Source organism: Theobroma cacao, chromosome 1, assembly GCF_053813885.1.
Source record: "Theobroma cacao isolate CCN51 chromosome 1, ASM5381388v1, whole genome shotgun sequence".
In the NCBI taxonomy this organism is placed as follows: Eukaryota; Viridiplantae; Streptophyta; class Magnoliopsida; order Malvales; family Malvaceae; genus Theobroma; species Theobroma cacao.
The window spans coordinates 3,701,539-3,714,433 of NC_142639.1; the positions used below are offsets into that span (position 1 = coordinate 3,701,539).

Here is a 12,895-nt window from a genome sequence, read left to right on the forward strand (position 1 = left end):
GGCGTGGGATCAGAGACCAAAGCATTCACACCCAGTGGGACTCGAACCCACAATCGCCTGATTAGAAGTCAGGCGCCTTATCCATTAGGCCATGGGTGCTCGTTGAAAGGGTGGTGATTGAGAAAAACTAAAAAACATTCAAAGTTTTAAGCTGCCGCTAAAACCTATATTCTACTACCTTATCTATTAGTAAAATTTTGTTTTGTTGGCTTGATAGAGGAGTTTGCCAACCATAGGGCATCATAGACCATGGCTGCATCCAACAAAATAGCTTCACGTTAATTGAATTGGAATGCATGCTTTAGGTGTGTCAAAGGAATCTATTTGGCGAGGAAACTGCGTGCCTGTCTGAAACTAGAAACTAAGAACTAAACACATGTTTGGCATGTGCCAACTAAAACACTTACGTCTATATTTCAACCAGAACACTTTCCAATTTAGCATTTCAATTATGTGTTTTATAGCTGGACCGATCTCATCATTGTTGTTTACAACGTAAGGTAATTAAACAAAATTTCAGTTCGACAGCCATATATATTGCAAGATGGTTATAAGTTCATGGGTTTATCGCCTCCTATATTTATTAGCTTGAAACTTCTATCAATCACTTTCCGCTTCAATGTATACTCATATTTATCTTAGTTAAATAGTATCCTAACAATAATACCTTTGAATAATATTACATTTAGAATTCACCTAAGTTCTACTTGAATATTTGACTTAACAAATAAATAAATATTTGTTTAAAAAAATTAACTTAAATCTCCACTTCTCTCCAATAAAAAAAAGAAATCAAATATATTTTAAAAATTATTTGAATAAAAAGATACATATACTTATCATTAAACTAAATATATATTTCATTATTTTTTTTATTGAAAAGCACCTTTTTGAGCACCTCCTTGACCCATGGATACTTCCAAATTACTACTAATACCTACGAGGCTCCATGTACAAACTAATCCGCCATCAAATAGCCCAAAAGCATATATTGGACCGGTTTGGATGATATGGAAAGAGTTAGAACTCGGCCTTGGATGCAAGGATGTTGATGGGCATTGTCCATTATTCCATGGGCTGCTCTCGCTTTTGTTTGCATGTTTACTATTTGTTACCACTAATCGTTATTCCCGATTATGATAATTGATTTTTTTTGGCACCATGAAAAATATTATAATTCGAATTTGAATTTTTTTAACAATTACTCACCTTGTATCACTTGATTTTAAGTTATTTTTCTCTTTCGTAATAAATTTGAAACAAGATATATTACTAAAATCTCTATTTCAAAAAAGAAAAAACTTATGACAAGCAATTACAATATATATATACACACTATATAGCAATTTTTTTTATTGCAATTAGATGAGGAAGGATTCAAATTTAGGACTATATATCATTATAAAAGAAGGACATGACTGCCATTAAGTTAGTTCCTCCGCTACAATTATAATCAAATTTTGTTAATATATCTTGTATCAATTTTTCTCTGCATACATTGAATTTTATCATATTAATTGTCTACAATGCTTATTTTAAAATTATTATTATAAATAATATCTTAACCAACTTTAACAAGTGTTTAAAGGCATTTGGTTAACAAAATTCTTATGAAAAATATTTATAAATAAATTTTAATTTACAATTGAATGTCGTCAGACTTTTCATGTGAAGTTAAAATAAATCAAAGAAGTTCCTACATCTTTTCTAAGTAGAAGTTTTGAGTGTGTTTAAATTAAATTAAGTTGCACTTTTCACTTTACCTAGTTTTGTTTATAACTAGCATCAACTATAGTTGGATTAGTTAAATTGAAATTGATTACTTTAGTTATCCATTCATTTTTTTTTTTGACAAACATAATAAAATCAGTTAAACCTTAGACAATGATATTTTATTAAATCAAGTGGGTAACAACAATGAGGGAACGTTTCTTCAACATTTCAAATCACTAACCTAAATTAATTTAAAATCATCATTAACTTAAAAAACCATTAAGCTAAGATTAAGATATTCTCATGCATTGACACACATTTATAAAAGGAAAAAAAAAACTAATATAAAAAACTGGTCATTGGTTGGAAAAATCATATATTTGTGTGTCATGTGACACCCTATATGGGTAGCATATGTTCGTGTGATTCCCTGTTGTTCTTAGACTTATTAAAAAATTTAGATTTTGATATTTACTCAAAACCCATTTATTTCTTTCTTTCTTTTTTTTTTTTTTTTTTATGAATCTTGGAATGGACACTCTCACCCCACCCATCTTAAATAGATCACCTAAAAAACATATGAATCCAAATAAAATTACCTGTCAGGCCTTAAGATGCTATTAATCTATACTTAATCCAACCTCTCTGATCCAGTCTGGAACCTACTCAAATCTTTAATACCGCTTATGATTCAATTCAAACCTAAATCCATTAACTCAATTTAATTAAAAAAAATTAATTTGAGAACCCAAAGTTCCTAATTTCCCATCCAACTCTTTGAAACCCTAACCACCCATTTTTCCAACCCTAATTACACCATTCCAACTTATGTGATACACACTCACTGCTCCCGGCAACGAAAAGAAAAAGGGGGAAAAATTAAAAGGAGAACATTGTTTATTTCAATTAATTATTAATTAATAAAAAATTAGAGAAAACAGAGTAGGCAGCCTAGGGGACACAGTTCCCCGAGTCAGGTGGCAGGGTGTGATTGGTTGGGTGCGGAAGTGGGGCAAAGGCGGTCAAAGCAAAGACCGGATAAGCCAAACAGCAGAGGCGTACAGTCAAAGCAAAAACTGTCACGGTCAAATGCTTTGCTGGCACTTTACCTAAAATAAACACTTAACACAACAAAAAAAAAAAAAAGTGAAGGAGGGGGAAGTTCCCCATAGTGGGCCCCGAAGAGGGCTTTATTTGTATCTTTGATTTTTTCCTTTTTTTTTTGGCCTTTTTTAATAGTAAATGAGAATTAAAAAGAGAGAGGAAAAAAAAGAAACTTTGGTTTTACTAAAATAGTGACTGAAATATTCGATTTGTTAAATCGAGATGTGGATTTAAGTTTAAGTAAAGACTAAAGACTGATAAAATTTTTTTCATATTTGCCCGTGGGGGTTTGGTGGACTCTAGTGAAATTGGACCAGCTTTTTGCTTCGTGCGGGTACCCCTGTGTCATTGAGAAAAAGACTATTTCGTCCTTTTATCTGATTCTCTTTTTCACCCAAGTTTTTACCCTTCAAAATTTTAATTTACGTTAATGATGCATTATAATTAGATATTTTCATGATAATGTGTTACACTGAAATTTCTCTCTTCCATTGAGGTTGAACTCTCATCATTAGTGATTTACTAGTTCAAAATATCTTTTAAGTCTTTAGATTATTAGTTTTGAAATTAGATTGTGTCCACATAACATGTGTGGATGAAGTTCTTAGATGAGATTCGTTTAGCTAAAAAACAAACATCAAATTACAATTTGGGATGATTTGGATTCATTTTCCTGTTTCTTAACAAAAGAAATTTCTCCAATAGTGGTAAAAGAGAAACCCAAAATTGGAATAAAATTTACTAGGGACATATATGGTAAATACCTCTTTGGGATTACTTTTATTTAACTGTTAAACTAAAGTACTTAAAAGTAATAGCGGGAGATTACGGTAAAGAACTGATATGACTGCACGTGTGTTGCGCGGGTCGAGGGGCTTAATTACCGGCTACAACCCGCAGTTCCCGGTAACCCGATAAATTTCAACTTTTCAAAAAATTCGTTACTCCAGTAAAAAAATTAAATAATTCATTCAAAGAAGAAAAACAACATGAAAAATGCATTAATTTATAACCACTTCGATGTTATAATTAGTTTTTATTATTTTCCGTGAAGGGTTTTTTTATTAATTTAATTTTTTATTTTGTCCAACAAACAACTGCCCCAAAAGAAGAGCAATGGAGAAGCCTTTGCAGGACATGGCTTTTCTCTGCTCTTCTCTCTCTCTCTCTCTCTATATCTGGTGGTATGGCCTCTTTTGACAATAAATTTTTTCGTGTCTTTTTTTTTTTCCTTCTCCCTTAATAATCTTCAGTAAATCTTGAAAATTTCATGGTTTTCTCATCTGGGTAGTTTTTATTTTCTCAAATTCTGTACCATTTTTGGTTGGGTTAGGAAAAAAAGGGCGAATTGATTAGCTTTTGTACTATGTTTTCACTGTTGATCTTTGACTGCTTTCTTTAGTAGTATCCTTTTTTTTTCTCTACTTGTTTTTGCTGTTTGAAGGTTTGATGATTCCAAGCAAACCTTTTTTGTTTTCTCTTTTTTGAAGCTTGAACAAGAAGTGAAAGATGGGAGCTTCATTATTGTGTGTTTATTGGTGATATTATTATTATTATGATGATGATGGTAAAATGAGGGACTTTTGACCATATAAAAGAGATTAGGATAAAGCTAAGGGAAAGGAACAGGGAAGTGAGATAGATATGTGTGAGTTTGTACAATAAAGAGGGAAAAAAAGAGAGTATGTTTTCTAGCTTTGTGATTTGTCAATGAGAGAAGAATTGAGTAGAGAAACACCAACTTTCCTTCTTTTTTGTTTCACATCTCTTACGTATAACCCAGATGTAATGTGCCTTGAAGGGAGCTTGTCACTGCAGTGAATTTAGAGTGTGTTGGGGGAGTGGTGGAGGGGTTTTAAAAATCTTTCTTTTTTGGTTCCTTGAGAATCTGTGCTGCTCTTTTTTTTTTAAGGTGAAGGGAGGGTTTCAAAGATGCCTATGTTTCAACCCTCCAAGAGGGATGCCGTTGTTGCTGGATTTGATGGTAGTGGTGATGGACAGGTTCTAGATCTGGATACTGCTGTTAAAGATGGGGTTCTGGGTGGTGTTGGTGGTGGTGGAGTCGTTGGTGCCGGTGTTGGTGAGAAATTGGATCTGAAGAAAATGATTGAAGAGCTTGATTTACCTGAGATTCCTTCTGTGTTTATTTGTCCAATCTCCCTTGAGCCAATGCAAGACCCTGTTACCCTTTGCACTGGCCAAACGTATGAGATGTCCAACATTCTCAAATGGTTCAATTTGGGGCACTATACTTGTCCCACTACAATGCAGGAGCTCTGGGATGATTCTGTTACCCCAAATAGAACCCTTTATCATTTGATTTATACTTGGTTTTCGCAGAAGTATTCGCTTATGAAGAAGAGATCAGAGGATGTACAAGGAAGGGTAAGTGAGCTTCTTGAGACATTGAAGAAGGTTAAGGGTCAAGCCAGGATTCAAGCCTTGAAGGAGCTGAAACAGGTTGTGGCAGCACATGCTACGGCTAGGAAGACGGTGGTTGATGAAGGTGGGGTTGCTGTAATTTCATCCTTGTTAGGCCCATTTACGTCTCATGCGGTTGGTTCGGAAGCAATTGGGATTCTTGTCAATTTGGAGCTTGATTCAGAGTCCAATACCAATTTGATGCAGCCGACAAAGATTTCATTGATGGTGGATATGTTGAATGAAGGGTCAGTGGAGACAAAGATCAATTGTACGCGATTGATGGATAAGTTGATGGAGGAGAAGGAATTTCGGTCGGAGAGCATTTCCAGCCATCGTCTGTTGGTTGGGGTAATGCGGTTAGTGAAGGATAAGAGGCACTCTAATGGAATTTTGCCTGGACTTAGCTTCCTCAGATCTATATGCTTGCTTAAACAAGTTAGGAGCTTGATTGTGAGTATTGGAGCTGTTTCTCAATTGGTCGAATTGTTGCCTTCTTTGGAACCTGATTGCTTGGAATTAGCCCTTTTCATATTGGATACATTATCATCTCTGCCGGAGGGAAAAGTAGCATTGAGGGATTGCGCAAACACAATTCCCAATACGGTGAGGCTGTTAATGAGAGTTTCAGAAAGCTGTACTCAATATGCATTGTCCATTTTGTGGTCTGTATGCAAACTTGCTCCCGAGGAATGCTCCTCAGTTGCTGTAGAAGCTGGTTTAGCAGCAAAGCTGCTTCTCGTGATTCAGAGTGGTTGCAATCCTGTGTTGAAGCAAAGGTCTGCAGAGCTCTTGAAGTTGTGTAGCCTAAATTATACAGACACCATCTTTATTTCAAAGTGCAAGCTCACAAGGACAATCCAATGAGGGAAATTTTGCTTGCTATCTTTTCACACTGCCTTTTGGCACTGAGGTAAAGGAGTTAGAGGGCCTGCCCTATTTGGGTCATCAAATCTTCCGAGAATGAACGATCATACAAGATGGGGGTTTGAGGTATGAATTAGCTCTCCTGTATATATTTAAGCACTTCGATTCCAGCAATTGATTCAACTTACTTAAAGAACACTCATAATGTGGACAAGAAAAACACATTTCTTGCTGCAATGGAATTATGTCAAGTTCTCTTTTCCAATGCCTTGTCAAATAAACCCCCAAAAGAAGAAATGATGTAAAAATGTTTTATGTGCAATGGATTAGTGTTGGGGTATATTGTTGGATGGGAATACGTGTAAGAGGAGTGCAATTTGTTCAAGTCTTTGGAGCTTGCAATTTCAATTGTAATAGACAAAAGAATCGCTTTGCTCCTTGGTCCCTTCTTTCTCCCAAGTTGTTCCTGTGGTAGGGGCCTTCCAATTTTGCTTTTAAGTTGGTGGGAGTTTTGCTTTTAGCTCCACAATTGTAGAGACTGGAATGCCTTTGGACTTCAATTGTCTATTCAATGTGTACGATGAAAATTAACCATTTCTTTTTTGCATTTGTTCTTATTCTCCATTCTGCATTTTCCATATATTTAGGATTATGTTCCCTGTTATCTCTCGCAAATCGTTCAATTTAACTCATTGTTAGCCTCCAAAATCATGGATCCCGGGTCCTGGTTGCAGGGGTAAGACTTCGGAAATAAAAGAAAGATAAAGGGGAGGGTCTTTGCTTTTACACATGCGTTGAACTATTACTATTTCGGGGGAGGTCACTATGCAAGCCTGGGTCCATTATGTACTTTAAATATGCCTTTGTGGGAGAAGTTGAGGACAGCACCCATCGTCACCTCTTTTTCAATCACTGTTGTAATGAAAAGAAAGAAAAGAAAGTTGAGAACTTTCACTGCAGAGATTGGCGAGGAACTCCTATTTGGAATCAGTAGAAGCTCTGCTCAATACACAGAGTGCAGCCAGCCTTGCCAGCGTTACCAATGCCTCAGCAGAAAACAAGAGGGAAAAATTTATCTGGAATGAAGAAATTTCTATGTCAATTCAGTGATTTTAAACTGTCTTCAAAAAATTTGGAGTGGGGGGCTATCTGGCCTTTCTGTTTCGGAGACAAAATACATTAGTTGCATTTTGGCACTTTTGGCTTGTACAGCTATTTTATGGTACACCATTTCCTTCTCTCTCTCTCTCTCTCTCTCTCTCTCTGATTCAACATCAAGAAAGCAAGGGAAAGATCCCCCTTCCAAACACTTCCTTGCCTTCTATAGGGACCTCTGAATTAAAGGGACCCCCTTGGCATGGCATCTTTGAATGACCGTTGAGACCCAAAAAACCCATGGGAAAAAAAACTTGCTCATTGCGTTAACAAGAAGCCATCCAGAATCTCTTCTGTTGCAATTATAGTGACCTTGCAGTTACATCCATTTTTGAGGGTTTTTATTTTTTTTTAGTTTCTGGACCTCTTTTGTATTTGTTTATTTGCATATAATTATACTTTTTCTCACTATTAGTGGGGCTAAGATAACCGTCAAATCTTGTGGGGTCCTGGCAGCATCATTATTAGAAGATACATTCACTCTAAGACCAAATGACTCTGATTGATAATGAATAACGGATGCTATTTTTCAAACCCTCTGCCATTGATTACTACTGAATAAAGGGGTAATTATCCTGTTTTTGATTAAGGGAATCAGTGACGGCATGGGAACAAGTTCTTGCATCAAGTTGAATGAGACTCCGATGGCGGGGAAAAAGCATCCTTTCCTTCCTGTTTTCTGTGTATTCGGAGTCGCCACCATGAGTGCAAACGTGCATGTTCCTGACCCAATTCTTTTTACCAAAATTCAAAGCTTAACACACCATATTTGAAAGCTTTGCAGAGTCTTAAGTGGATTCAGAAAAAGAGAAAAGGCTACAAGGAGGGAAAAGAGGGATATAATTTGTAACTGAAAAACTGGGCTTGTCCAAACAAAAAAGCAGAACATTTGTTGCTACTCTAGGCAAAAACATTATTGAAAGAATTGATTAATGTTGAAGACTTGAAATTTTTGCATGATCATTGAATATCTGAAACACTGCAGTCTTTTCCGGCAACAATGCTGATTCATGAAGGCCCACTTTTGAAGAGATCATGTTCACACTTTGTTTGTAGTGGACTCCATTAAATGATCTTTGCACAGCTAGCTTTGTAAAAATTTCAAAAGCCAACACCACAACTTCATAGTTTCATCAAAATAGCTTTGCATATCTTTGAAGAATTATAAGCCAATTTATATTTTGCTTTGTTTTTGCACCAGATTCGGTCGTTGCACGAGTGCAGAAAACTTCCGAATCAAGTAATCAGACAGCATACCGCGTTCACATTTAGATCAAAGGTGGTTTTCACACCTTCGATCATGTCTAAAGACCATCTTAATGCCTTTCAAAAATAATAAAAAAAAATCATATGATTTTCAGTTTGATCAAAGTGATCCAAGTTGAAGGTTTAAATTAAATATTTAAATTTGATGTTATACTTAAAAAAATATTACATTCTTTTTAAATAAAAACAGGAAAAAGTTTTATTCTTAAACAACAGTTACTTGTTTTAATCATTATCCAATTTATGTCACTTTGAAAATTTTGCATGTTACTTTTACATATATATATATATATATATACACAACCATGTGCTTAATTCAATAAATAAAATTTATTATAAATTTAATTAATGATGATTATGACGTGAGACATGTATTTTAAAAATATGTGTATATTTGCCTAACTAAAATATATTTCACATCATAATCGTCAATAAATAAAATTTATATGTGTAAATTTTATCAATAATAATTATTTCGTATATAAAAATATTTATTTCAAAATTTAAGTATGAAATTTTCAAATATTACTATTGAATTATGGAATAACCATGACCCATTGCTTTGTGGTCGGTTAGAATTGCAGTGTGAGATTTGCATTAAATTGTAGCTCGGATCTCTCTTGCTTGAAGAATGAAGGCTTGACTCCGTAAAATATTTCGGGCACCGCCCTGCCTCGTCGCAGCCCACTATGAGCATGTTCGTCATGAGAAAGTTCTTCAGTTTCATCCAAAACTGACTCGTCAGTACCTTGAATTCGTGCTTGACAAGGATTACAGAGGAAACACGACATATACTCCGACAGCTACCCGTGAAATACTTTGGTCATATTGGAATAATAGCATATGCTTCTGCAAAACTAGAATTTCATTCTATTTATTTCTCTTAACATAATGTGAATTTAAGAACAATAATAATAAAACACATAGGGGAGTAGTAACGTTGAGTGAATATTATACAACACCCGTGATTGGTTCACGAGAAATGGGAGGAGCTTCCCCCCCCCCCCCCCCCCCCCTAGTTTGACTCACGTGTTCCCATGATTGGCTTGTGGCCGTGGCTAATATCCCTCGGAAAGTAGCTTGCAGACTTGAACAAAAATATTTAATGAATGTTACATGGAGCAGAAAGAAATGGGATTGAAAGGCCCGTTAGGAACTTGCTTGAATTATACATTTTTTTATTCGGTACAATATGATCATACAATTAATAAGCATATTATAACATGAAACGTGACATACTTTCAAATATAATGATTCTCTATAAAACTAAAATAAAGTGTTTTATAATAATATCACAATGATTTATCCGTAATTGTCACTTATTTAAAAATATTCCTTATTCTTGTATCTAAATTCCTTTTTTTTTTTACCTTACTTGTTACTTTTATATAAAAAACGAAATAAGAATAAAACAAAAACATGACATAACACATAAAACTAATTAATGGTGGGTGGGATAGCATCTCATAGTCATTGTAAACACATGTTTGATCATATGATGTCATGAGTGTATTTATTGCAGGTCTAGATTTTAAGAGTAGCAGATGGAATACATTAATTCATGATTGCTTATACCATGACTGATAAACATGATCATGGCTACCGCCTAACTGATCCCCTCCATTATTTATTGGATTAGGTAATGTCACTGAACCTCATATAATCTTCATCCGCCCATCATTAATGTACATTAATTGAGTTTAATACCGAAGAAAATTTCCATTCATCGACCCACATATGTCTGGTAAATTGAACAACTTTCTTCTGGTAATAAGACCAATAAGCTAGTAATTATGTTGACTGGCCTCCCTCCTTTGTTATTAAACATAGAATTACTCAATAAAGAAGGGATGAGATTTTCTCTAATGTAGGAATAATTATTATATGTAAACGATAAGAGTCAGTGGCTTTGACGTCAGTGCTTATGAGGAGGCAAAAGAAAAACCCGTTTTCTGAGATCTCGCAAGAATCTAATCCGAATGTTAAAAAATTAGTTTGTGAGAGGAATTTTGCAGTCCATGGTTAATTTCAAGGGAAATTATATGCCCAATTAGAGAAATTCAAAGGGTGTCAGTCGTGGATACTGCGCTGCCACTGGTTTTTTCAATTTTAGTTTTAACTGTTTCTTTGCAGTGTAGACCTTTTATTTATAGCTGTGAAAGTACAAGTCATCGTTTTATTTCTAGCCAGTATGTACGGAATCACCTTAACTAATTGAGTTTCTTCTTCTTCAATTATGTATCGTCTACAATGCCTAATTTAGCCAGGTGGCTTAAATGCTTATTATTTTGGTACAAAATTTCAAAAATATAAAGACATTCAAATATATGATTTAGTCATATTTATAATCATTTTGCTTAGGTCCCCAATACTTTAAATTGCTTAGAACAAAATAGCAAGGAAAAGAATCGTTGATCACGAAAAGCAATTTTCAATGCAAAATTTTTTATGCATATTTTTTTATTTAAAAAATTTGAAAAGTTTTTTTTTAATAAACAATTTGAAGAGTTAGATATGTTTACTTATTACAAAATCAAATGCGTTCAGATATAATAATTTACTCTATAGTTTTACTTGTTTTTTTTTTTGTTATCCGACGCACAATAGTAGATGTATAGTTTAGTATATAGTAGAAGGCTTGTAACTACTGGCTTTTTTCTCAACAGACAAGCAATAATGGCAGTCTAAATTGGCATCCTTCCTTACAAACATTTAAACGTTATATTGTTAGTACCTGACAATGCCAAAACCATAACATCCAGAAAAATATCTGAAATATTATTCATATGGCTAGCTACTCTCTCTCTCTCTCTCACACACACACATATACACACACACACACACACACACACATATATATATATATATATATATATATATATATATATGTATGTATAATCTTGTATCCAGACAGCTTCAACATTAATTGCAAAAATCAATTGGGCTTTTGGGTTCAACCTATAGGATGCTGCCAGCTTAAAGATGGATGGATACCCATGAGCCACAAACTTTTTAAACTTTTTGAATTTGAGTCAAGATCAATTACAAATTTAAATTTCTTTAACAAGTAGCTAGGCAATATACTATAAGATTCAGGCTTCCATATATAAGATGAGTTAAAACATATTAAAATCTGAATTCGTCATAACAACAACTGCATTTTTGTTTTCATTTAATACAAACTAGCTTGTATGAAATCTATTTGGTATTAAGACGAGCCATGCCATGTAATTTTCCATGTTGAATTCAAGTTTCTTCGATTTGAATTTCTAGTAAACTTGCAGATTTGAATCATATTATTACATCATGTTTGAAATTATATATCACCGATTTAAATTTTTTTTTTACCTCATAGATAGAGATGCATGATCAGATGTTACTATCAATCCATTAGTCGGCAAACTAAAATTAGTACTATTCATAAGATAGAACAAGCAATTAGATGTATTTGAACAAAAAGACAAGAAAGTATTCATCGAATATTGATGATAAAAGTAGGTTGTCACCAAATTAAGACGTCAATAACATACTTTTTATTTTACTTTAATTTACATTGAACTTATTGATATTTGATTATGAAATTATAATTAACAAAGCTTTCCATTTCATCCTCTCCATTATTAACAATAAAGAAATGTTACATCTGAAATTTTTAATTTCAAATATTAAAATGAATCAAGTATTTAAATATTTGATTTAATAATAAATATACGTATTTTATGATAAAAAGAAGTGTTAAAAGGAAAAGAAATCATTAAGAAGCAGCTTCGTTTCCAAAGAAAGCTTGTATAATATATGTCCAATAAAGGCTAAAGTGAAGATTATTTGGGATTCTTGATGGAAAATGGAGCTAAAGTTATGAATGAATATTAGTTAAAAAATGAGGGCACCATAATTGAGATCTTAGCTATTGCCATTGTTTATTTTGGGGTCAAAGATACAATTAGCGAGGGGCGGGTGGCGTAGGAAGTGGTCACGTGTGATATTTCGGAGCTTAGTGCGAGTAGAGATATATATAGAGAGAGAGAGAGAGAGATTGGTCTAACAAGAGGCGGCTGGTCTACCCGCACGAGATAATACCTTCTCCGAATAATTGCTTCGTTTTCCACTCATGGCTGGCCATCACTCTCATAAGTTATCACTAATTTAGAAATTTTATAATACCTTTTTTCTATTTCTTTTTTTTTTGGTTTTGTTTGTTAACCGGGTTGAAACCTTCTCTTCCTTTCCCAAGGAAGAAACACTATTGAACGCACGAATGGGCCCGGAAAAGAAAATCAAAGAAAATTATGGAGGAAAATCTTTTTTTTTTTCTTTTTTTATGAATGGAAATTTGGTCAACATTTCAGGCACTTTGACCGGGCCGCTG

The 12,895-nt window shown here is 34.0% G+C and overlaps 1 protein-coding gene and 1 non-coding gene across 2 annotated transcripts; one reads left to right on the top strand and one right to left on the bottom strand.

Moving 5' to 3' along the window:
- Positions 1-26: 26 nt before the first annotated feature.
- On the bottom strand, positions 27-99 carry TRNAR-UCU (transfer RNA arginine (anticodon UCU)). Its single transcript has one exon. It is a non-coding gene; the product is annotated as a tRNA-Arg (tRNA).
- A 3,797-nt stretch (positions 100-3,896) lies between these two features.
- Positions 3,897-7,301, top strand: LOC18611313 (U-box domain-containing protein 30). The gene is made up of 2 exons (XM_007047517.3): positions 3,897-6,231; positions 6,840-7,301. Exon 1 carries the CDS (start codon positions 4,750-4,752, stop codon positions 6,103-6,105), a length of 1,356 nt encoding a protein of 451 aa, XP_007047579.2. The 5' UTR covers positions 3,897-4,749; the 3' UTR covers positions 6,106-6,231; positions 6,840-7,301.
- Positions 7,302-12,895: the final 5,594 nt, after the last annotated feature.